General features: G+C 43.7%; 1 protein-coding gene across 3 annotated transcripts in view; it reads right to left on the reverse strand.

The window, feature by feature from the left end:
* Positions 1-359: 359 nt before the first annotated feature.
* Positions 360-26,538, reverse strand: part of ACTN1 (actinin alpha 1) — a 133,859-nt gene continuing 107,680 nt past the window's right edge. Inside the window, exons 10-22 of one of the 3 annotated variants that reach the window (XM_054025119.1) lie at positions 24,777-25,007; positions 23,784-23,931; positions 22,008-22,158; positions 19,142-19,250; positions 17,760-17,900; positions 15,163-15,345; positions 14,040-14,174; positions 11,467-11,646; positions 9,009-9,155; positions 6,618-6,698; positions 6,007-6,072; positions 3,695-3,853; positions 360-925 (exon numbers count right to left, since the gene is read on the reverse strand). In XM_054025119.1, the coding sequence (XP_053881094.1) occupies positions 767-925; positions 3,695-3,853; positions 6,007-6,072; positions 6,618-6,698; positions 9,009-9,155; positions 11,467-11,646; positions 14,040-14,174; positions 15,163-15,345; positions 17,760-17,900; positions 19,142-19,250; positions 22,008-22,158; positions 23,784-23,931; positions 24,777-25,007 (1,890 nt within the window). In that variant the 3' untranslated portion in view covers positions 360-766. The remainder of the gene's footprint in view (positions 926-3,694; positions 3,854-6,006; positions 6,073-6,617; positions 6,699-9,008; positions 9,156-11,466; positions 11,647-14,039; positions 14,175-15,162; positions 15,346-17,759; positions 17,901-19,141; positions 19,251-22,007; positions 22,159-23,783; positions 23,932-24,776; positions 25,008-26,538) is intronic. The other 2 variants (XM_054025118.1, XM_054025117.1) reach the window with 2 other exon arrangements.

The raw sequence follows: 26,538 nt of genomic DNA on the forward strand, positions 1-26,538 counted from the left end.
TAGATTTGTTATCACAAGAAATTTTTAATATGGTTTGTGACAAGCAATATATCAAAGTTACCAACTCTCAAGCTTCATATTCTGAAACCAGACAACTCTCAGCAACAACAAAAAAAAGTTGTGCACTGATAAACATAGGAGGCATATTGAAAATTTTTAATTAAATATGAAAACATGAGCTGTGTACATTATTTTTTCCCTAGAAAACACAGCAATTTCAAAAGTTTATCATAAAATATTTTCATGAAATGAGTGAACCAGCAAACACATGCACTTGCGTGTCTGACCCCCCCTCCCAAGATAAACATGATAAAAGAGACACACGCAAATGGAAAAGTTAACAGTACTGGTGGCTTGCCTTTTTTTTTTTTTTTTTTCTCGTTCTTTTTAATTTTTGTAAAGAAGAATGGAATGTAACACTGTGCTCGATTTCCTATGTCACAACACAAAACATTTGGTGCAATATTTTTAAATTTTCTCTTTGTTTTAATTTGATGGAGAAAAATACCTGTTTTTCTATAATAAAATATGTCTATTTTTAAATGTAACTTTTTTTTGCAGAAAATAATTTTGTAAACTGTCATTTCAAGGGCAAGGTAGACGGTCATTTCAATGTCCCCCCTTATAAACATGATCTGTTATCTGAAGCAAAAATGGAGACACAAAATAAAAGGAGGCGGAGCAGAGGCAGCTTTGCATACAGAAAGAAGAGTGCGCCTGGACGGGAGAGGGGGTGGGGAGTATGTTGTGGGGAGAAAGGAAGAGGTTAAAGGTCACTTTCGCCATAGAGTGCTGTGGAGAAGGACATATAGTCCAGGGCACCAGGTACAGCATCAGGCCCACTGTATGGTGCCATCCTAGCAATGCAATATTCAGCTTGATCAGGAGGCAGTTCCCGTCGTAATTCATCCACAGTGATGTAGTTCTGCAAAAACAACAAGAGACAAAGCAAATTATTCTTTCCAGCAAATGGTGCTACTTAGAAAGTACTCTACAAATCACTTCCTGCTGCTCAGGGAGGCAGTGGGGCAACTGTGCTATAGTTAAATTAAGAATACTGTATCCCATTGAAGGCACATTGGGTATACAGGAAGGCAGAATGCAATACCCTGCCTAGTTGGAATTTGGCCAGGGACCAGCAATGGAAAGATAGATTATAGTGGGAGAAAAGCCCTAGAAGACCCGGAGTGGTTGTGTGGGAGAGCAGGTAGGTTGTCAGTGTCAGGCTGCCTGCTGTCTTGCTGATGGTATGGTTCTTGTTTAAGGTGAATGGGAAGAAGCAGAAATTGTTCATTACCTCCAGTCCCTCGTTAACAACCACTAAAAAGATGGGTGCCCTATTACGCCCTATAAGTTGATTTTAAGGCTTCAAAATGTGGCCTCAATGACTCATTCTCCAGAAAAGGGATGGCATCCACAAGACAGCGAATTAGTTCATACTGGTGCTGGTAAATTATATCAGCACAGGCAGCAGACAACATTGTCTACCAAAGAATTTTTGTTTTTTCCATAGTTTTCTCCCTCCACTCTCCTTGCTTTTTCTACGTCCCACCTTTCCTAGGGACATTTTTCAAAAGGAAGTAAACCTCCTAGGTTTGGCTATTGGAAATGTAAACACACTGAAGCTAGTCTGGCCCATCACCAATTCACGTTCTGGATATAAGGTAGCAGTTTGTTGAACATGAGCTAAGCAACAAGTTCTTTGTAGCTAACTGACTCATGGACAATTGTATTTAGAAGCATCTAAAAGATATTTAGGTGTCAGATTTTCTGTCCTTTGACTTCCCAATTCGTTCATTAAGTGTTCTGCTTTTACGTTCATGAATGGAGTTTGAGGGAGGATTACCTTCTTAGTGCAATGTGAATCAAAAAGTATTTTAGTATAACATTTAAAACCAATTAATAATTGATAATTATCCTTTTTTGGAAGTACACAGTAATCAAGTTTAAATGTAATACTCGATCACAAAACTACAGAAAACGTTATTTAAATCGTAATTTTCATCCTGTTGAAATAATTAGGAATTTACTACACAACTGTTGAGAGAGGAGATATACTCTGATCAGAGAGAATGTGTAATAAAAAAATGGATGAAACATGAGGTTTATACGTAGAGATTATAGTAAAATCATTAGCAAAACATGAAAAAAGTACTCAAATTAGGATAATTCATTAAAATCTGAGATTTCAGTTAACATGGTATTCCAATATTTTCACTACATATTGTCATATTTCAAAACAGATCACCAAAATTATTAGAAAATATTGGCATATATTAAGATTAAATTTATTTCATTAGCTAATTTAAGGAATTGCCAGTAATTTTATGCAAGAAAAATAAAAAAATATGATTTGTTGGTACATTCATTCCACTGATTAACCAAATCTAGAGAAGTTATAATCTATCCTGGTCCTGGGAGTTTTCCAGTCTATCCGATAGTATTTGTAATAATACGGTTAAAAGGTGGATATTTGAAAATCATTTGTTAACTGATAGAGGTTATCCTCAATCAGTATCAGATTTTCATTGATTTATGTAAGACATACACTTACATGTCATTGTAAATTGTCACATGTGGAAAAACTAATTGAACTTGTAGATGTCCAGTAATTCATCTTTTTCAAGATTAATCAAAACACAGTTGATCAGTACTATGTTGGTTGAATTTAATCATGCACTTTAAAATAACCAACCAAACCCATAACTATTGATTAATTACTTTAGTATCATGGCTCCAAACCTTTTAAGTTAAGATAAGGTAATTGCTCTGCTAATTTGTAGTTATTGTGTGTATAAGAAACATCAGCTGACATCAGTGATTGATATTGGTTCCTTTCCTGTCCATGACTTCAAACTTTTGTAGAAATGTGTTTTTACTTCAAGGTAGTAAACATTTTTGGCTCCAAGAAACACTTTTGTGTTGAAATATTAGCTACATTGGTTTCTTGTTTAATATTAACTTTTTGGGTTAGACATTTTCTATATCAGGGGTCAGCAACCTTTGAGAAGTGGTGTGTCAAGTCTTCATTTATTTACTGTAATTTAAGGTTTCAGTGCCAGTAATACATTTTACATTTACAAGGGCCAGCGGACTGATCCCCAGACTGGCAGCGGGTTGAGCGGGGCCAGCAGCAGGGACACCAGCTGGCAGGGGCCGGTGGATGGAACCCCAGATCGGCAGTGGGGGTGGCAGACGGAACCCCAGACTGGCAGTGGGCTGAGCGGTTCAGCCCGCTGCCGGCCTGGGGTTCCGTTCATCCAGGCAGGCTGCGAGCTGAGCGGGGCCGGCGGCCAGGACCCCGGTTGGCAGCAGAATGCCATTAAAAACCAGCTTGCGTGCCGCCTTTGGCATGCGTGCCACAGGTTGCCAACCCATTCTATATTATTGCAGTTATATACTTAAAGCATATTCTTAGTTCCACTGACTTCAGTAGAGGTCGGTGGGACTTAAGCATGTGTTAATGTGCTTTGCTAAATCAGGATCTCTGCAGGGTACATGAAGGTAAGAGCTATCGTTTGGCCTCTGAGCTGGTCAGGAAGCAGAGATTTACACATGACTGCAGAGTGTTTCATTGTTCACCTCTGAGGAATTATACTTCCTGTCTCTTCACATCCGTTCGGCCACTCCTGAGCCAGAGTTTTCTTTTTTATGTAAAAGTAGCATTAGTTTCCCTTTGAAAGTCTAAACTTACCTTGTCTCCAGCCAGGATCTTGAAGGAAGCCATGACCTGGTCAGCAGTATCAGTATCTGCTGTTTCCCGGGACATGAAGTCGATGAAGGCCTGGAATGTCACTACTCCCAAGCGGTTGGGATCTACAATGCTCATGATGCGAGCAAACTCTGCTTCTCCCTAGATAACAAGACAGTCAGCAACAGGTCAGACTATTGGTAAGAATGAACAGAATGTAAATCCAGTTCGCACAAATGATGGCATCTGGAAGGTGAAATAATGAGACTGGAATGTTTCTAAATGATCCCAGTCTCATGGCTAAGAAAATAAAGCTATGGAAGACACTTCAAATCAATCTCACAAACACATTCACCAACAAGCTTTCCTAGCGGATTTTTTTTTTTTTAAATGTTCATTTTCCCTTTGGAGTTAGGTATTTTCAACAGTGCTCTGGAACAATGCCATCCTAGTCTCACAAAACTGCTACCCTACATTAGCTGTCAAAGCAGAACAGAGCAGTAGTCTGTCTAGTTTAGTATCATGTCGCCATCAGAGGCTAATAGTATGGATGCTTCAAGATATAAAGGTCCCTATAATGCACAGAATGATGCAATTCTATATCACAGGGCCCTCTGAAAATCAGATAATTTATTTAGGAGCCTAAACATGGATTCAGAACCTAATTTTGGGCAGCCAGATTTGAAATTGGCCTTGGTCTTTAATTTCTTCTCTGGAATCTCTTACTTCCCTTTTACTTCTCATCATACCTGTTGCCCTTCTTTAGGACCTTAATGGTTTTAAGCTCATCCTTACCAAAAAGGCACGAGAAATCAGAGACCTACATGCTTTGGAGAGGCCTGGCAGAGCAGCATCTCCAGGGTAGTGTCTTTAGACCCAGGGATTCTTTCACTGTACATTATTTTGACATGGAAGCGAAGACCTTATGCTTCTTAATTTTCTCTGTATCTAAGAGCATCTATTCTGATCTCTTGTACCGTTTTTTCCCCCTGTATGAAGATGAAGAGGTAGATCCCAATCTCTGCCTGGGAGCAAGAGTGAAACCTTCAGGCAACTCAGTGCAAATCAACATGAAACAGTAACACACATACACAATCTTTAAAGCATTTGGTCAAATGCTAACTGATGTGGCCTTGTACACCAGACTAAAGGTGTTTGTATTTATACTGCGCTGAGAAGTAGGTTACACTGGAAGATTGCTTTGCCTAACATTTGTGGCAGCAAGTTATTAAGGGCATTATTTAAACTTCTTGTGTGATTCTCTTCTACTCTTAGAGAAGATTAGTACCAATATGTTTTGCCTGCAGAAGTTCTCCCCATTATGATTCTTCTGTCGACAAAGTCAGCCTAATGCTGTGTTGTCCTGAACGCTAATCTATTTACTGAGGAAAAAGCTATGAGAAAGCTACAAACAGGACTCTAGCCTGCATGAACAGGCAGGAGCGGAGTGGAATAAAGGAGTATTTCACTGATCATAGTGGGAAGGGATAGGGCAGGAGAGGAAAGGGAGACAGCTATCAGAAAATAATTCTAATTGCACTGTTTCTAGTCTAAGTATCTTTGGTTGGTTGGAAAAAGCTGATCTCACCAACACCTGCTGAAAGACCTGCTGCCACATTACCACTGAAAGCTTTACAAAGGGATATCAGGATCCTAGAGTCATAACTGGCCTTAGGAAGAAGCTTGAAGCAAGTACCCTTGTAGCACACCAGGTGTGTGGGGGGGACACAGTATATGAGACTAGAATGGACAGTCCGCTTTTGGGCACTAGAAGCTTAAAGGCTGAATTTTAGTTGGATTTATTTATAAATGGTAGTGTGTGTGTGTGTGTGTGTGTGTGTACACGTTGAGAATTTAGGAAAAACACTTCCTGTATAAACAGTTTTATTTCAATATTTATTTGTAGCAACAGCATTCATTCATTCCTCAGGCTGTAATGAAAACTTTCATGGAATTCTACTGTTACTTATTGCTGGAGAGGTTACATGTTGCTGTATGCAAACAATGAACACAGCAACACGAGCGGTGTTATCGCTTCTTCCAGTTTATAAGCTATGCAGTTTTCCAAATCAATTCTCACTCTACACAGATCAGAATTGGACATAACCCTCCCATTCTTCCCTCCAGCTAGAGTTGTAAGACAAAGATTTAAACGCACACATACACACAACCATTTCAACATTTAGTTTCCATTTCTGAGAGTCCTAGGAATTAAGGTAGCTTTTACCTTGATTCATTACAAATGTGTCCCCTTCCCCTTTGCAGAAGGTCATATGAATCATTGTGAACATGAGTGACAGAGGGCTCTACGTTACCATATTGTAACCCATGGAGATAAGGCAGGCTCTGAAATCTTCAGAATCCATCATGCCAGTCTTCTTCTACATGGAGTGATGCAAGGATGGAAGAAACCAAGAGAGAGAAAATGGAAACCAGTCGAGGAAGAGATGAACCCACAGGAGAGATTACAAAGAATGAATTTGGGAAAAGGGGACAGGAATTATTGGACAATGAAAAACAACACAATAAAGGTGGTTTGAAAAACCATGAAGAAGCAATGATTCAGTTGGAAATGAAATAGTTTTTACATAGGACACATATTGAATATTAAAAAAAAGAATGACGCATGATGATATCAAGTGAAACAAATACACAAAGAGAAGAAGACAGGGAAAGTTAAGTGAAACAAGTAAATGGAATAGGTAGATATAAAAAGAATTCTCCCAAGACAATAAACAAAGGTAATTAAAAAGGGTAGATATGAAAATTCATTAAGTAAAGAGAAAAGGTGGGATGGAACAGAGATACATGTACAGTTAAAACATGAGAACGACAGAAGGATTAAAACAAAAAAGAAAAGAAAGGAGAAAACTGTTATTTCCTCATAGTTCAACATCTCGCTGCATTCACCACTAGCATTCAGTACCTGTGCATCGTTTCCAATATCGTAACCCAAGCTGATGAGGCAGGCTTTGAATTCCTCAGGGCCAAGTGTGCCGGAGTGATCCTGGTTATGCAGTGTGCCAGGCAACAGGACATGCAGTGCCAGGGGGTGGTAGTGTGGGGCAGGTAAAAGAGAGGTAAAGAGGAGATCAAGAGCAGGTGAAAAGACAACAAACAGGTGCACCATGCAGTGGATGAGGAGAGGAGAGAGATAGAGAAAGAATGACATGCAGATAAAAAGACAGGGGAAAAAAAAATAAAAAGTGCACAAAGTTAGATACCACAATGACATTTCAGGATGTGCTAAAAATGCTCTCAAAACAGTAGCTTCTCAGAGAACTTGATCACATCTTGACAGTGTTTGAACAAGAATTGTTAACACTAGCAAGCTTTAAAATCTACTTTTTCCAAATCAGTCCCTGAATTGCTATTCTTTTACCCAGTAATGCCAGCAGTCCTGCATTTCAACAGTAACCCAGAGTGCAGGGACGCAGACAGACACAGTGGGTAGCAAACATTATCACCTTACTGTTCTTGCTATCAAAAGTCAGATGCCCCAATAAAGGGATAGGCTAGGGTAGGTATGCCGGGCAATGCTTCCGTGAAGCTTAGCTGGCGGAGTATCTTGTGTGCTCCTGAACAGTCCTGGCATCCCAAGAACACATCAGGAAAAAACAGCTGAAGCTCAGGGAAGTGCTGCCACCCTTGTATTTCTGAGCTCTGTATATGAAAGCAGAGCTGTGACTGGCTGAGCTCTCTGAAGTGCTCCACCCTTAAAATAACACCCCTAGCTTTATATAGCAACTATCTTTGCTATTACACAGAGGGATGCACCAACGATGGAGACAATATTCATTTATCACACCCCCTTTCCTCTGTGTTTTGAGAGGACCCCATGGTAAACATGAACTTCCTCACAAGAGAGCCTACTGGAGGCCAGCCACAAAGCCCAGCAGAACATTTCACAACAGCTGCACTTCTTTTGGCTCAGAATCCCCAAACACTGTGGGGTGGGAAGTGTTCATCACCAAGAGTTACACACAAAATTGAGAATCCCACTTTGAAAAGCAGAACTTAGCTGCAAGGCAGCACTGCCTGCAGTCATCATAATTTTGACATGCCACAATGGCAGGAGAAGGAAACTCAGGGTAGGTGAGTGGGGCCAGCTTCAGCTGACTCCCTCTTTCAAAAAAAAAAGCGTCAACTTTTTCAGTTTGAAGAAGAACAGGAGTACTTGTGGCACCTTAGAGACTAACAAATTTATTAGAGCATAAGCTTTCGTGGACTACAGCCCACTTCTTCAGTTTGGTGTTTAAATCAGTATTAAAGCTTCCCAACAGAAGAAATAATTGAGGATGAGGCAACCATATTTTCCATGTTACCAATGTAACCTCCCCTCTCTTGCATCTCGTATGTAAATGGAAGGCCTGTTTATGTGAATGTACATCCTAGATTTCCAGGGTACACTGGGGAACACTAGAAAGAAGAGAGGGGGTCATTACCTGAATGCACCTTCAACAATGCGAGAGGAGTTAGGATGGCCATTATTTGGCCATCTGGAGATGGCTTCTTCTTGAAATTAGACTGCAGTAATGAGATATATCTTGAGACCACTCAGAAACTGAAGCTAGCATAGAATGCTGTGACAGGCTTAGCAAGTGTCAGGCACATATGTTTGCACCAGTGCTGTGGGATCTGTATTGATTGCCAGTAGGTCTACGGGTGGCATTCAAGGTGTTAGCATGGAACCTACAGAACCCTAAATGGTTTTGGACTTGGGAGTGCCTCTCTCTGGGTGGCAGTGTGGCTGTTCAGATTCATGGAAGCACGCCAGCTGATCTCCCCTAGATGCAAGTGAGAGAGCTGCTAGCAGGATGATGGTTGAGTTTATTACGGGCTTATTTTATTATTGTGTTTGCTGGTGGCTCTGTATTTATTTATGTTTTGTTATACTGTATGTAGCACTTATGTGAGGGACCTCCAGAGGAGAGGGGATGGGTGCCTACAGAGTTTTATAAATCCAATACTCAGTCACTATGTGGAAACCCTCTTGAGGGATGGGGAGTAAGAGGTGGGGAGAATAATCCATTTTCTAAATATGCTGGCAGACTTTCCCGTGTCTTAGCTCAGTCAGGAAACTTGCATTCCAGACAAACTTCCTGTCTTAGCATGACAAATAGACTAGCCTAATGTGGACAGGATTACCTGACAATCTCCACAGGGCTGTCGGCTCACGAGACCTGGTCCTCTAGGCACAAGAATGAAAAGTCTACTATGTGGATAGTTCTACTACAGCGGCTGTTTGGTTTCTAATGCTATGCCAAGCCTATGAAGAAGCAGGTGGCCCACTGAGCTCCAGGGGGCACAGACTTACCCTGTCAAAATGGTTAAAGGAGGCCCGGAATTCATTCATCTGCTCCTGGCTGATTCCTTTGGCATCACGGGTCAGAATCTGATTTTCCACTTCATTGATGGTTCTAGCAATTGTTGTAAGCAACTGCTCCCAGCCCACTCGGATATGCTGAAGAAGAAAGGACAAGACTTTTCTTTTAAAAAGTGGAACCGTCTGCATCTGGAGCCCTTGGTTCGACTGTGTTAATCATTACAAGTTAAGTGATCCTGATCGTCAGGGCCTGGGAAATCCACTTGCTCAGAAAACATCTCTCTCACCCTGGGCAAGTGCCATCAACTTCTTCAAAATCTGAACCTTCATTTAAAAAAAAAAATTAAAGGTCAGATTCTCATCTACACTAAGGCATTACATCAGCTTTAAGGTCACTTTACTCTGCCAGAGTGGTGTAAAGCAACCTTAGAGTAAACAAGGATCAAGCCCAAAGTTTTTAGCTCTCAATGATGCAGAAAACGTTTCAAATGTGAACTGAGTGTAAAGTGATGCACAGATATCTTCCTAGGTCTGACACCCACTTCTCCAGTGCCTCTATTATATAGCACAGCCAGATACAGTAATGAGAAGTGACCAGAGTCTGTTGCCAAAGTGAAACTGACGAATCTGGTTAGTTTTAGTGTACTGTTGCTTGGGAGAGTTTCCAGCAGCAGCACTGACGCTATTAACTAGGGAGAAGGAGCAAAAGAATGGAGTCTGTGAAAGGCATGGATTAGCAGAGACATCTCACCATCCCCATATTCTTGCAGCACCCAGCAGGATGTAGAGGGGGAAGCAGAGAGAGAAAACTTCTGTTTTCAGATGATGGGGGAACTTGGCTAATTACAGGGATCTCAGTCACTGTTCCTGGTTGGGGACTCTAGGCGCTGGTGCACCTTGGTCCCTCCTATTCTGTGCCTGTGGCAGATAGTAGTCTAGCCTCCTAGGAGCCGTAATACTTTGGTCTAATTTTAGTTGTGGGTTCAGTGTGTGGACGCTGGGTGGTGCAAATGGCCTGTGATACACAGGCCACCAGACTAGATGAGGTGGTGGTTCCTTCTGGCCTTAAACCCCATGACTCTAAATTTATGAGACATCTACTAGCCAGAGATTGATACAGAAGATTAAGGCCCTCACTGCCCCCAAATAGAGTTCAGGGATCATACCCTGGTATGGATCCCAGCAGTCTGGCAAATGATGGGGCACTCATCTGTGCATTGGCCCTGGACAATGGACCCCATATGTTTCATATCAGGCTGTGGCTATTTGTATGTGTAGTCCTCTGGCTATTAAGTATCTGGCACAATTTCCCGGTCTATATATGAGTGGGTGGATGTGGAAGGAGAAGATTGATAGAATAAGTACAGAATAGCTATAAAGAGAGGAAACGGAGAGAGAGACAATATAGGGGAGGAGGCAGAGAACTCAACAGAGAGAGAAAAGGAAATCAGGAAACACTGAAGACAGCTCAAGCAAAGATGCACCATAAATAATTATAGGAAAGTGAAAAGAAGCCAAGAAAGGAAAGTCAATGCTAAAGAGAGAAATTTAGTGAGTAGAGCTGGTTGAATAGTATTTGGGGAATTTCTCCAGTATGTGTCAAACAATTTATTCAAAAATACTTTGTGGAACTCAACTAGCTCTATAGCTAGTCAAATACTAGTCAGCTAATACCAGTAAAGTTAATTGCATAATATATTCAGGTGTTATCTTTCTTCTGTTATTTGACCAGCCCTAGTAGTAAGTAACATTTAAAAAAAAAAAAAAATCATTAGCTAGGGAGTTGATTTGCAACATTACAATGAAATATGAAGCACAACAACAACACATAGCTGTCTTATTCCTTGAAACTCCGGGAGTCAGAGTGGGGACTGCCTGTATGTTGCATTCTTTCCCCTCACACATTGTATGTCTTGTCTATTTAGATGTTAAATTGTTTAAGGCAAGAGTCTCTTGCTATATTTGTATAGACCCTAACATAGCAAGGTCCTGTTCCTGGTTGCGTTCTCTAGGTATTATCATAGTATAAATAACGCATAACGTATCCACACCACCACCATCACTGGTATTTTCACCCTGGCTATTAGATTGGCATTCAGCTATCAAGTAGCAGGTTAATAAGTGTCAGGTAAACACTGAAGATGCATTGGTGTTCTTAACTGGTCCCCATCTACCACCTGCTGAAGTTGCAAATACTCAGGGAGGACTCAGAACTGGATTAGCATACAGAGCTGCAGGTCTGAACTAAGGTGCACTGGCAGGGCGCCATGGGCAAAGCAATGCTGTAAATTCCTCACTTTCATGAGTGCGAAGTTTAGCCAAGGGTTTTGTAAAAGAATCTGGGTGATATGGGGATGCTCGTCTTAACTATGTCTGGCCAACACAGCTTAGGTTGTTTTGTATGCCTGGGCTAAAACACAGCAGGCTGAAGGCTTCTCCAGGTATTTACCTCCATGGTATAGTTGGTGTGCTTGTTGTCAAAGATGAGTGCCTCCTGAATCTGCTGGTGGTCTCCCTCCAGTTGGTCAATCTTTGGTTTGTAATTAATAATGCTCTTCTCGTACTGCCGCAGGTGGTTGAGCTGGTCCTCCAGGGTCCCATGCATCTCTATGGAAATGCGGCCGATCTCCTGCATAAACAAACCCACGGGAGTTGGGCCCATTAGAGGGACAAGCCTCAACACACATAGTATCTACCTATTCCCTGTATGGGATGAAATGCTTCAACAACAAGTCATATAGATCTGAGAGAATAGAATCTAGTTTTATGGCTTTAAAGAGAGGAGATAAACATATGAGGTCAGACCCCCATATGTTACAAACCACTGTAGCTCTATTGAAGTCAGTGGATTTACACCAGTTTACATCAGCTGAAGTTCTGGCTCACTGTCTTATGAGTAAGGCTACGATTTAGTCTCGGGTATTTTTAGTAAAAGTCATGGACAGGTCATGGGCAATAAATAAATATTCATGGCCATGACCCATCCATGACTTATACTAAAAATACCTGTGATTAAATTGGGGGGGGAAGGGGGGAAGGCTGCTGCTGGGAGTGGGGGGGCACCTAGGGCCAGCTGGGGACCGCTGCTCGAGGCCCCCGTAGCAGCAGCTGGTATGGCTGTCCCTGGGGCCACCTGAGCAGCTGGCTCTGGGTGGCTGGGGAGGGGGGGGTGGGGTCAGCCATCCTGGCCCCTGCAGGAGTCACGGAGGTCTTGGAAAGTAACGCAATCAGTGATTTCCACAACATCTATGACAGATATGGAGCCCTAGTTATGCAATTTCCTTTCCTCCCTAACCAGTTTGTGTGCTCACCACATCAGACACATGCTATACTCTCGCACTTTGTCACATATGCCAAGTCCCAATCACCAGACTATTTGGCGCTCTGTGGAAAACCTCATCAACACCATCCTTTAAGTAAACTGATCATGGGTAACTACTGAGTGAGGAGGTTTACCCTCCTTTACCTTTTACCTTCTGCCTCTTCCCACTAGGAAGAGGTAAAGCCACATGCTGCAGGACTGATCCCCACTAGCCTTGAAAAATAAGAAGTTTGAGAACAAGGTAGGCTTTGCTGAGTGTGACCTCTAAAATGAACATATCAGACCTTTGATTGTGCGTCCAACTAGGATGAGGCATATCTTCTCACTTTGCAGGTATAATTTGCACCTGAATTTTACACCTGGAAAATGAACTGTGGGTGCACGTCTGAGTAGGTCACTTCAAAGGCCATCATTCCACAAATCTACCCCTTGATGTCTATCAAGATCATCTAGGTCTAGGGATTAGCATGTGTGCAGGGTAATGGTGCCTGCCAAGTTGGAAACAAACTGTTACCCCATATCATACAACTCCTCCTTCTCCATCACCAGTTAAACAATGGGAAATGTTTTAATAAAGCCAGGACCTCATGCTTTCAGAAGACATGGGGACATGACATGAGGAGACTTATATAAAGCCATTTCTGTGCAAATCAGAAACTTGCCAGCAAAGGGGTAGAAGAGGCTACATAAGAGATACATCTCTGTACTTGGACAAGGGTGGGGATTTGAAGATGACAGAAGATGGAAAAGCAGTGATGCTGGGAACAGTTGGAGCTCAGAGGAGCATTATATGTTACCACCTCCAACTGTGCCACTTGGGTCACTGACCCAAAAATCAGTAACAGCATTGGCGTTTCCTCAAGGCAGACAAGCAACCTACACTGAGGAGATCCAATGAAGTGGAATCACTAGTTGGGCAACATCTGATGATAGAAGACAAAGGCATGGCTGATTGCTCTGCGAACCCTCTCAGTATGTCTATGGTAACAGTAATTTAAAGGACAGGGAATAAGCTGGCCAGCACTTTTCTTTTCCTCAGCTAGGAGAGAGATCAAGATGCTTTCCTCACAGGTATCTGCTGTCCTGCTTACTTCATGCTCTTTATCTCTGTGTGCCTTCTCTTGTGGCTTTTTTCTCCTCACATCTCTGCTTATCTAGCACTGACTCCCTTCTTAAATGTCTTCCTTGAAGAGCCTCCCTCACCCCTTTCACCTCCTGCGATCAACACTAGCCTTCTTGTACTCTTCTATCTTTAACTCTACTTACCTTAATTCAAATCTTAGCTAAAAAAGTTCTCCCTTAAAAATTCTCTTTCCTGCTGCTGTTTTACCACATAATTGTGTTTATTTTGTAGTGCATTTTGAAACAGATGGTATGAAAGTGGTTATACAAAATAAACTTCTGCTGTATTTGTGTAAAGCAAGCGAGAAACTCTTTGAATATATTCAAGTGCCAGCATCCCTTTCTCGAGGCCACATTTTTGTATTTGCTGCAAAGAGCGGGGAGAAAAAAGTACCATGCATCTGATTAGCCAGAGACAATCTCAGCACACGCTATCCATTGACTTTCCATGAAAGCCTCCCTTATTGAAGCATGAAGAGAGGATTGCCCAAAGGCTGAAGGAAGAGGCAATCCAGAATGCCCGCTGCGATTGTGGAGGAGAGGAAAAAAAGATTGTTTCAAAATTATTAAGATGCTACCTCCATCTTGGTTTGGATCCAGGGTCCAATGACATTAGCCTGTGCACCAAACTGTTTGCGGAGTCGTTCATTTTGTTGCTGGCGTGTGTGCTCTTCCATCAGGGCTTGATCCCTTCGGGGAACTAACTGCCGCACCTGTAGCAAAACATACCAAGGCACAGCATGCGTTTCATGCGCGGTAAGCCAGACACAATGCATTCAGAAATGGGGTGTGGACAAATAAGAAGTCATAAGCGTCTGGCCTGGGCTGGATGGCTTGGGGGACGAGCAATGGGACATGAAACCTGTCTTCTCTACAGACGATGTTAAATATAACCCAGGTTATACCTAACCCAAATAAGTGAACATCCCATGACTCTATGATGGCCTGTGTTAAATGAGTTGAAGGGCTCTATTCAATTGCCATTTGCCCACAAAGACCATCACCACAACTGGTATTAGGGATAGCGTCTTTCATCAGCACAAGAAGGGAATAAAAGATCCAAGTTCTCTTCTTTAACCTGCACATCCTGCACTTTGAAGCACACTAAGCCCCAACACGTGCGCTGGAAACAAATCATGCGAGACGAGCAGGGCCTGTGCTCTGAGGGGATACTGAGAATTCGGTCTCTCTGGTGTTTGGCTGGTGGGTCTTGTCACCTTTTGAGAATCTAACTGATCACCATATGTGGGGTCGGGAAGGAATTTTCCCACAAGGTCAGACTGGCAGTGATCTTGGAGCATTTCACCTTCCCTTGCAGCACGGAGTGCGGGTCACTTGCTGGAATTATATGGGTATATCTCACTTAATCATTTCACTGCCATTGCAGGGGCCCTGGGCACTGGGGCATGTCAGTCCCTCATATTCTCAGCCTGTGACCTGTAATAGTTTAGTCTGTGAGCTGTAATACTTCAGTTGTTGGGGTTAGTGTGTGGGCGCTAGGTGATGTTGGTGGCCTGTGATATACAGTAAGGCAAACTAGATGATCCGGTGGTCCCTTCTGGCCTTAAACTCTATGTCTCTAGTTGAGCACTGTGCATTGGACAGGAGAATTTAGAAAGGGAATAATTCACTTCCTGGGGTGATAAAATAGGCTGAACATCTTCTCCCTTACAGAGAAAGTGCAAGGCTACAAGCACTCACGTGGTCCCATTTGCCATTGATTTCCTGTGGGGTTATGGTAGTGTAGGGATTGGTTCCTGCCATGTTGACATGGTAGGTCTGGACAATCTTTGAGACTTCATTGTGGATCCCCAGGATAGCCTGTCGCTCCTTGTCGGCATCTGGCAAAGTGGCCTTGAACTGTTCATGGGCGGTGGTCAATCCCTGGAAAACAGAGGCGCAAGCAGAGGAGAGATAAGAGCATTAGTCAAAAACACCACGTTAAGGTGTTACTGAAAACAGTGCAGTTTGGAAACTCCTCTGCCGCTACAGCAGAGCAATCAATCTCTGAGGGTGCAGAAAAGGCCATTCCACAGCAGGTAAAAGCCACTTTTATGGCACTCAAACATTTTTCAGACCTTCATAGTTGGATTAAAGCAGGCAGTTATGAGGCAAGTTATTTTTGCCGTGTTTAGTTGTATCCCATATTGACTAGCTACAGAGATAACATCACAAAACCTGTCAAATACATCATGCTGTAGACTCTGGTGGGCTGATTTTCCCAGAGTGCTTGATCCCTGCAATGAGGGTTGTGAGCACTAAATGACTTTGGAAAAAAGAGATCAGACTACTAGTGTTACTTTATAGCAGCTGGGTGACTAACAGAGTGCTAGCACAAATAGCCATTAGTTTTTTCCAGGTAGGACTGTACCAGATCCACATCTAATACGGTTACAGTGGAATCAATAGAAGTAGGCCTACTCTGTTCAGGGATCACAACTAGGTGAACATCTTCCAGCACACAGAAATTGGTAAATTCCCATTGGCAAAGTGCTCCGTAGCTGGAAATGGCACTTTCTCCATGACCACAACTGGTCCTTTCTATTCCTCTTAATGCTGCGATTCCCAAACTGTAATCTAAGGTGGTCTGGGGAACACTTGCTGATAGTTTGTGGACAGCTGGCAAGTCACTTGGGACTGGCTCATTTCCAGCCATTTCTAGGTTTGTAATTCCAGAGAGCATGGAAGCCTGTAAAAGAGGAGAAAGACCAGGGAAACAAGTGCAGGGGGAGAGGTGGCAAAGGGGACCAGGAAGCAGAGGTGCAGGGATAGAGGGGGAAGAGGAAATGAAGAATGAAAGCAGAGCGTGTGACTGATAACCTACTTCTGTTATACACAGTTAAACACAGTAAATACTTTCCTATGTAAGCAACTGTTGTTGTGTTCACAGGAATGTAGTTCAAGTATGAATGGAAGGGGAGTTTAGTCCATGAAGTTACAAATGGGAGAAGGCGGTGTTCATAAAATGCACTCTCTATTCAGATTTGATCTACAGTATGGAAGAGTTAAAATAACTCATTGGTCTAGGACGGGGTTCTCAAACTTCATTGCACCGCAACCGCCTTCTAACAACAAAAATTACTATACAGTCCCAGGAGGGGGGACTGAAGCCTGAGCCGAAGGGCTTCAGCCCCAGACAGTGGGCTTTGGCCCAGGCAATGGGGCTTGGGATTCAGCTTGGCCCTGGGCTTCAGCTTCAGCCTTGGGCCCCAGAAAGGCTATGCCAGATCTGGCAAACCCATTAAAATGGGGTTGTGACCCACTTTGGGGTCCCAACCCATAGTTTGAGAACCGCTGGTCTAAAGGAAGCACTTTAGCAAACGGCAGGTCTCTAGTTCAGTAATAGGGCTCATGCTGTGTCAGTACCATTTATGACATCTCCACCCAGTAGCTCATGGTCACTGCTAGTGCTACAGAGCCCACACCCAAAAAGTCCACCAGCACTCTATGCATTCTCTCTCATGTGCAGTGTTGCTGTCAGACAGCCCCACAATGACCTAACCTGGAAGTGACAGTCTCCTAGCCTGATGGCAAACAAATCAGTTGCTACCATGAAGCAACAGCTGAACAGCAAGAAGAGCCTGTTTCTTCAGCTCAGCCAGCCTAATCCAAGCAAATACATGTACTATCTGCTGTCTTCACAAGTGCTAGTCAAGCAGGAGAAATAGCAATGCCTTTCAGAACCCAGAAAGGCAACTGGTACACTGAGGTCTGAGGACTATGGGGAGCTACTATAAGCTTTTTCCACAACAGCCTTACAGGAGGAGAGGGGAAGATGAGATGAGTTGTTGCCTCCAATGACGTCATGGAGATTTGAAAGCTTTGACCCTCAACAGTAACTCAGCAGCAAAGGGGCGAGCACAATATTCAGCAGTGTAGCTGTCCAGCGCAGGACTAGAGAAACCATCAAAGAAACAAGAGGAGCAGAGGAACTGGGGGTGGGGAATTATGGGACTGTTGGTTTAGCACACAGGGCCTGAGAGTAGCTTTAAGCCCTCTCATTAGGATAAGAATTCATGATCCTCTCGACTCTCAGTAATTTTTAAGCAAGACCCTCACTTCTCCTTTAAAAATCCACATTCAAGTCTTGGTATCCAGTTAGATGGGAGTAAACTTGGCTTATATCCACTTGGATCAGATCTTCTGAAGAATTTGAGAAAAACTCAATTTTCCCCCCCAAAGATCACCAGATAGAGCAGAAGTGCCAGAACACCATAAGCACATCACTTGCCATAATCAAGTGAAAAGTATTGTCTGATTGCACACAAACACATCTCAGGGGAAAGACTTGCATATACCTGGATCTCCTCTATGGTATGAACAATGAAAGTGTCCTGCAGATCCTCCATGGCCCCCTCCATCCAGTTATTGAAAGGGGCGGCTCGTTTTGCATATTCCAGGTATAGCTGGTCAATTGTCTCCAGCAGCTTCTCTGTCCTCTGGAATTCCCAAAAAGAAGAAAGGATTAGAGAACAGTTACCGGACAGCATGCTTTGTAATTAGCTAAGCAGGGCCTTCCTCCTGTGTTTATCTGCTCCCCCACTCCTTGCCATGGCCCTGCTCCTGAGTGTTCTCAGAAGGAAGTGACTTTAAAAGTGTTCCTGAAATTAGGGTCTGGAACTGGAAAGACCGACTTCTTAAATATTTTTGATTTGCATATACTTAAATCAGCTACATGAACCATAACATTCTGTTATATAATCATGCCATTACACAAGATTGATTTTCCCCTCTTCTTTTTACGTATTTATTTTTTTAAGAATAATCTTTTCAAAAGAGAGCTAACTTATAAAATACAGGAATGCCAAGAAAATGTAACAGCTCGCGTAATGCAGAGGTGCCAAATCTGGTGGCACAGCTAGGCTAGAAGTAAAAATATGACACTCGTTTTCTAGTCTGGATACCCAAACGTTGGGAAATAGTTTGAAGATCTGAAGCTTAATGCTAGCGTGCACTGCAGCTGGTATGGGAATCCATGCTAGGAAAGGAGGCTGCTGGCTGTCCTGTATTTATGGCATCCCATTGATGAATTGATGAAACCATGGAGTGGTCCTAGAAGTTATCTCTAGGTCATCAGCAAATGACGCAAGAGAGAAAGAGGGGACCATGTGGCTGTGTGAATCACACTCTTCAACTTCAAGTTTCTGATAAGCAAGGAACAACAGAGGGCCTGAAAGGTTCTCTCTGCTGGATGGCCTTGTAATCCCAAGGGCAAGTACCTGCAAGGTTTCAACCTTCTTCTGGAACAATGGGCAAGCATGGGGCTGGCGAGCTTCTGTTACAGTGGGTGCACAAGTTACACATGATCAATTTTCTGCAGTGGGGGAAGGAAGCATTGGTAGACTTCCACAAAACCATTTATCTAGGAGAGATCATAGGTATCACCCCTGTTTTGAACTTGCATCGTCCTCGGTGCATTGTGTTATCTGAATTGCATTGCCTTTGTTTAAATTGGATCATAAGCTCCTTGGGCCATGGGAATGTCTTATAGAATAGGAAGTGAGATAACAGACTAGATTCCTGAGTGAGTGTAACACTTGATGGTGCTGGCAGTCAGCCCTGGAGAGTAAAACTCTCCAATATCCCCTGAGCAAGCCCAACACAGTCAGCAGCAGTGCAAGATTCCTCCAGACCGCCAGGCCAATGTGACTCAAGATTGATCTTAGTGAGCATATCTTACCTCCAAGGCCTCTCTACGTTTCTGGGTTAAAGCACCCAGATTGTCCCATTGGTCACATATCTTCTGGCACCTGGCGTTAACACTTGGTGAGTCATAATAATCCAGCTCACTAACAAGCAACAACAAAAATGGAAAAATTAAACAAAGACACTCAGGGAAGGAACAATCAACAATTCCCCATCAATCTCAGAGAACGGAAGTAATCAACATACCCTCACCCCCTGTAATGAGGAGACTTAGGGTACATCTACACTACAGGGGGGAGTCGATTTAAGATACGCTATTCACGTAGCTGAATTTGCGTAGCTGAATTCGACGTATCGCAGCCGACTTACCCCGCTGTGAGGACGGCGGCAAAATCGACTTCTGCGGCTTTCTGTCGGCGGCGCTTACTCCCACCTCCGCTGGTGGAGTAAGAGCGCCGATTCGGGGATCGATTGTCGCGTCCCAACGGGACGCGATAAATCGATCCCCGAGAGGTCGATTTCTACCCGCCGATTCAGGCGGGTAGTGTAGACCTAGCCTTAGAAACCAACAGTACCCAGCTTTGGAGTCATTGCGCATGATGTTACAGAGTGGTATCGTGTATCACACTCAGAATGCCGCTTCATGGAGATTATAAAATAGAAAAGAACCCCACCATTGATTTCCCATGACTATTTTCCAATTAATGGTGCAGGTTGGGAAGATTTGGGCAAATGGGCTGGGAGAGAAAAGCTGAGACTTCAGTCCAAGTTGGGAGTTGGTGGTTTTCAAGTACACAGCCAAGCCAAATGCATTCCACTTCAGAACACCATGCTGCCTAAATACCTACTTCTTGTATATAGGGGAGGGGGCTGAGAAGGTCCTCACTGTGAATTCAAAGAGCGAGAAACCATGCTAATGGATGTAGAGTGCTGCAGGCACCCTTTGGGCAATGAGGAACATACAGGAGCAGCTGAGGTGCACAGAACATTAACTTATTTAAAATAACCTCAGGATTAAAACATGGATTGGTTTGTCTTATCCCCTGCTCTAGAGCGCAATGCCAGCAATGTCCATACTCATTCTGTTAAAGTGAGGAGACCGAGAAGAGCACACACATCTCTCTCTTGGTCCTGCACTTAGCAGGAAAGGAAGAGAGTAGTTTGATGACACCCAGCCTGGGTAGTGTGTGGGGCAGGAGGCAGGCCATGCAGCAGAGAATCCTGAATGCCAGGTAGGATAATTGACTTGACTACTGAGTGAATACAACACTTGAAAGTGCTGGATAATGAAACTCTCCTATATCCTCTGAACAAGCCCAGCGGAGACAGCAGCAGGGCAGGCTTCCTCCAGACCACACAACCAACAGGTCTCAACCTTGACTTGTTAGAATAACTCCAGAAGGGAAGGGAGCTCAGCATCCATGCTCTGTTACTTAGCCCCTTTTCGCTGAGGCTGCTAACAAAGAGCAATTGATGCCAATCCTGAGGTTGGTTTTTGGGATGTGCCCTGAGCCCTCTGTTCCCTCCTGCATGTCACATAGCTTGAAAGGGGAGGATCTCTTCCATCCCAGGACCAGGGCTCTCCAATCTCTCTCTCTGCTGCAATCAGAGATTTAACTACTTTGGGTGCTTGGCTAATATGCAGCATGCACTCTGGAAGTGGAGGATCACTTTAATTCCTATTGACTAGCTTGCCTTAGTTCTAATCTTCGCTCAAAGGGATTGAGAAGTAACTTGGCCCTCCTCCCCTTCTGAGGTACCTCCTGAATTAGACAAGGGGGCAATTCCTAAAATCTCTGCTGGTGAAGGACTGATCCAATAAGCCTGATCCTGTAAAGAAAACAGCCCCCCAGCCCCAAAAATGCTGATGTTACCCCAGTCAGGCTGTTCAGGTCAAGATGGGGTGGATACTTATTCTTCAATATTAAAGAACTGAGTCAACACCAAGTTGTGCTGGTCCTTATGCAGCCCCAGCTAATTCTCTTCCTCACATGCTATTGACCAGCTCTTGCCTGCCTACAAACTGCCCTCAAACTGTGGCCACCACACACCGCAGCTTCCCCAACTGATGAGGCTCCACTTCCCTTGTGACCCCTGCATCACCCCCTCCAGGAAGTAGAGCTGAAGTGCAGCATTCCAAGCAGGAGCCAGGGAAGGCAGTCAGAGAATTCAGTCTGTGCTGGGACCCACTGGCCCTGGAGTCAGTCAGGAGTGTAGACCAGGCTCTAGCTGCCAGGCCAGGCATATGGTGCAGGACTCCTGGAAGTGTGGAGCCTTATTCACCTGCATAGGCCCCAGGGACCTAACAACAGCACCTGCTTGAAATCATACAAGTCATCTCATACAAATCTGTGATTGATGGGTCCATCTCTACTCCCTGGCAGACGAAGCAGGGCTTGATATAGGAGAGGGAGGGAAAAGGATTATAGGATAGCTTCCTGGTTGCCCTTTCTAAGCTAGCAAGAAGAGAATAGAAACAACAACGACCACCACCAAAAAAGCTATTCCTCATCCTGAAAAACTGCAATAGCGCAACAGCAACTGTTCTGAAATCCAGCAGGAGCAGGAAGAGGACCAGGCTCTTTAGGGAAGAGTTAATGGCAGCACACTGAGGTGGAAGAGGGTGGGAACCCCCTTTCAGAATCAAGCATATGCTCCTATCTTACCACTACTAATCTTCCCCACAGAGAGCGTTTCCTAACCTATACCTCTCTCGTGTTTCAACCCCTCCTGCCCCCTGATCAGAGGACAGTGTCATTGGGATTTTCCTACATTCCTGCACTCTAAATCTTAACAGGGATTGTTTTATGATTGTGCTGGGCAGGACAGCAAAGCCGATTAGCCTTCAAGGTCCCCATTCTAGCTCCTAGAAAGGCAAATGCAGCAGGCAGTAGCCGTACTTGAGTTCTTGTGCAATAGCAGCAATCTGCTCCACACGGTCCTGGTGAGCAGCTAGGTCGCTTTCAAAGGCCTCATGTTTCTTCAGCAGGGCCTTGATCTCTGACAGGGTAGCAGTTTCATAATCCTTCTGCTGCAGCATTACCTCCTTACCTACAGAGGGAGCCAAAGGACAGGAGAATGAAACCAATAAATCGGCATGGATTCTTCATGCCCATGCTCAGGCCAACTAGCTTACACTCCAATGGTGGACCCACCACTACTCCAAATGTAACCCTTCGAACACTCCTGCAATCAAGACAGGCCAATTTGGAGATTCACACTTTTCAGTCTCAGACGAGTCTCTTGGATTGTAAGTATCAAGTGTGAACTGCCAACACCGCTTCTCAACCAAGTGCTGTCAGTCACACTAGGACCCAGATTCAAGTCTCTAGCTTGGAAGAGGCCCTGGGGGTTTTTCGGCCTTCCTCTGCAGCGTGGGGCACAGGTCACTTGCTGAAGGAGTCTCTGCACCTTGAAGTCTTTAAACCACAAGTTGAGGACTTCAATAGCTCAGATATAGGTCAGGGATTTGTTACAGGAGTGGGTGGGTGAGATTCTGTGGCCTGTGTTGTGCAGGAGGTCAGACTAGATTGAAGATCATAATGGTCCCTTCTGACCTTAAAGTGTATGAGTCTATGTGGCCACAAGGGGGAGATGGCTACATAATCAGAATGTGGCCACACTAATATATTTTAGTTAGAGAATATATTTTATGGAACATAGTCGTAACCACACTGCCAGAGAGGTTCTGGAAGGGTAATGAAGCAGGTTTTATATATATTTCAGGCATAACACCAAAAGCATATATTTGCCACAGGCCAACCAGTAGTTTTCCAGCTCAGAAGATAGAGATGTACTGACACTCATGCTCTATATGGTGGCCATTCTGACTATATTATTTGTTTGTAGAAGACTTAATTCAATGGGGCCCTGAATATAGTCCTTAGGTGCTCCTTCATTATGTTATTATTTTCCTAGACCTGAATCTCTTCTCAATACTAACATTCAAATTATTTTTTCTCCTTAAAAATGTGAGTGGAGTTGGTGCTCATGAAAGTCTCACACACACACAACTGGTGTGAGCCAAGCAACAGCTTTGCCAGCTGCAATAAGCACCTCCCTCCAGCTCTGCCAATTGATCTACATTTCCACATGCAGCACTCTCCTACAATCTTGGACCTATCCACTTTAGTATAGATTAGAGCCATATGATTTATTTATTAATTAATTATTATTATTATTGGCAAATAGTAAATTAGCTGAAAATGCATTTTTCAGGCCACCAAAACCATTCACAAATTCAGGCTGAATTCAACAAATACCTTCAGCTGAAAAAAAAAAATATTTTAGAAACATTTCAACATTTTGTTTCAACTTTTCTTTTCAAAGTGACACTTTCAAAATGAAATGTCAATCCAAATCAACATTTTGTTTAGAAACTACCCCTTTGGATCGACATTCAAAGTATTTTGTTTGATTTAAATTAACATTTCTCTGTTTTTTTCTCTCCCCTTCTCCACCCCCCAGAAAAAAAAATAATACATTCAGTTTCAATTCAAAACTAACCAAAAAATTATCAGTTTGACTATTGAACCAATTATTTGCTCAGCTCTAATCTAGATGTGAAAGACCAGTACAATCACTCCCGTGACACCCAGGACTCTATCTTCAGATAGGCAATGGCATGTTTTCAGAAGCAAAATGCTTTCAGAAGGAAGCATTAGGATTGGCATTACCATCTGTCCAGGACTCGTGAATGGAAGCTTTCTGCCGGAACTTCTCAGCCAGGTGGTCCAGCCTCTCTAGCCTTCGGATCTCATTCAACAGCCATTCCTCATAGCCCTTCTCAGCCTGCTCTAGGCCTCCCCATGCATTGTTTATGTCCTGCAGTGATGTAAAAGGTACAGCAGCGTGAGAGGAAGGAATTAATTCAGAAGATTGGGAATGTTCTTCAGCATCATGCTTTGAGCATTCATCCAAGCGGGCCATAGGCTTCTAATCACTCTGTAGCAACAGGAGGCTGTATTTTGGCTCCATGGTCATGAGATGTAGATTTGCAGCAGGCTGATGATCTGGCCAGTTGGAGTGCATTTAGCAGGTGAGAACCACAGAACCCAAAAGACACTCTGTGAAGCACTTCCACTCACAGTACGTTATCTATGAATGTCATGAGAGGCAGTCACATGCCTCCTAGTACGAAAAAACCTCTTTGATCACTTCCTTCAAGAGGTCAATAAAAAATTAGTTTGTGGCCTCAAAAACAGATGGACCCAGCGTTCACCCAATCACAGATTTCACTGTCAGCTAGCCAGGAGCCTGAGGGCCGGACCTAATTTGTACACAGAGAAGCAGAGACTGGACCGCCACTCCCACCTTAATGTGCAGGAATAGTCTGTGTGAGGACAATAGGTCCCAGGGAGCCAATATCCCATCCTGATCAAAGCAGTTAGATCAGGATGGAGTCCTGCATTCAGAGACCAGTGGTTCCTATTGAAAATGAGGGTGGCATGGCCACACTTCTCTCATGCCTGTCTGTCTCATCTTCTACTCAAGAACTGTAAACTCTCTGGGGCAGGGACCATCTTTTTCTTCTGTATTTGCACAATGGGGTCCTCATCCATGACTAGGGCTCCTAGGCGCTATGGTAATACAAATAATATGGCCTAAAGTAGTAAGCTTGATTTGGAAGGGTAGACAGATGCTTTGTGCTTTTAGCACATCACACTCACCGAGACCATTTTCCCCTCTGAAGGCATGAATGCCGGCCTGTTGCTGAGCCGCAGCTTGGTCTGCAAGGTATTGAAATTGATTTCAAGTTGGCACTTCTCCTGGACCTTGGGGGGCTTGTGCAGGCGACGGTAGTCCCGGAAGTCCTCCAGTTTCTGCTGCATGGCTTGCATGGTGTTCTCGGGCGCCCGATTCTCCAGCCAGGGAATGGTGCGGCGGATCCATTCCAGCAACTGAAAACAGCAAGGACGAGAGGGAGGAGTCAGAATAGCTGCAAAATCATTACAAATTAAGCCCCAAGTTTAGGTTTTGTTAAAACTACTTGTGTCCTCAGAACTTAGTAGGGATTGTCCACTTTATGTTTGGGTGTTGCCAGCAGGGTTCTGCCAAAGGCAAGGAATTGGTTTAAGAAAAGGCTGTTAACCACTTTGTAAAAGTATGGTCTTATGGTATCTACCCGGTACAGACTACCATGCAGAGGCACACGATTAGGGTGACCAAATGTCCCAATTTTATAGGGACAGTCCCGATATTCGGGGCTCTCTCTTATATAGGTGCCTATTACCCCCCACACACTGTCCTGATTTTTCGTACTTGCGCCTCTGGGCATCCTACACACGATTACAGCACAGAATGCCTTGATGTGGTTAATTCATAGTTCAGTTCTGCAGAATCAAGACCAAATTCTGTTCTCAGATCATGCTAGACCTTAACAGGGCAGTTGCTTGGTTCAAAAATACTGCAAGCCTGTCAGTGTTTTAGCTCCGTTGGGGCTACACTGTTGTAACTGATTTGCCCTCTCTGACACAGAAGGGTCTATGCTGTAGAAACGAAGTTACTGCCTCCATTTTCATTTTTCCACTCTAGCTTCTTTGAAGTCAGCACAGCCCTGAGAACAGTCTTCCAAAGCAAACAGCTGCTAGGCAGCCAGCAGGGAAATAAAACAATGGGCAGCTCCGGGTGGAGCAGAAAGCTGCCACATGCTTTCCTACAATGCAGTGGGATCTCATCACATCCATCCCAAAACAACTGTGGTGGCTCCCAGTTCATTTCAGGATCAATTTTACAACTGTCCTCTTTGTACTCAGTTATTTATTGTCTTCCTCCAACCCTGCTTATGGACCTTATCCCTTTGCTCTCCCATTTGCTTCTTCTACTTGTCTACCACAGGCCTCCTATGGTCATTTCTGCAGTCTCATAACTGTCTTTGTGTGAGCCTTGTCCCCTGCAGCTCCTGCTATCTGGAACAGTCTTCAGTTTCTAGCCTATATAGACGCTTTCCAAATGTTAGTGAATGCTCTTTTTCTTCCTTGCCTACACCATTAACTTCTCTTCCCCATTATGATTTACTTAACTCAACGCATGAAGGACACTACACAATAAAGTTGTACAATATTGCATATCTTTTCTTAAAATGACTTTTTTTCTCTTTAGTTTTAGTAATACAATGATTTCTTTCAATAAAATTGAGAATCCGAAGGCTGTTCCACTCCGGATGGCCACCATTTTAAAGTATGTTACATTTGACACCTGACATAGTTCAGAGTCTTTCATATTTACCTATTGGAAGAAAACACTTTCTAAGGAAACATGGGATGGTATATATTCTACAGTACTAGAGATCTGGCTGTAGGTTTAAAAACACAGTGCTGTGTTTGTACAGAGCCTAGCACAACGGTGTCCTGGTCCAGGACCGAGGCTCTACAGTAATACATGTAATACACACAACGCTGCCCAGGAATTGACAGCAACATGGATACTTAC

The sequence above is a fragment of the Malaclemys terrapin genome, chromosome 4 (assembly GCF_027887155.1).
Source record: "Malaclemys terrapin pileata isolate rMalTer1 chromosome 4, rMalTer1.hap1, whole genome shotgun sequence".
Lineage (NCBI taxonomy): Eukaryota > Metazoa > Chordata > Testudines > Emydidae > Malaclemys > Malaclemys terrapin.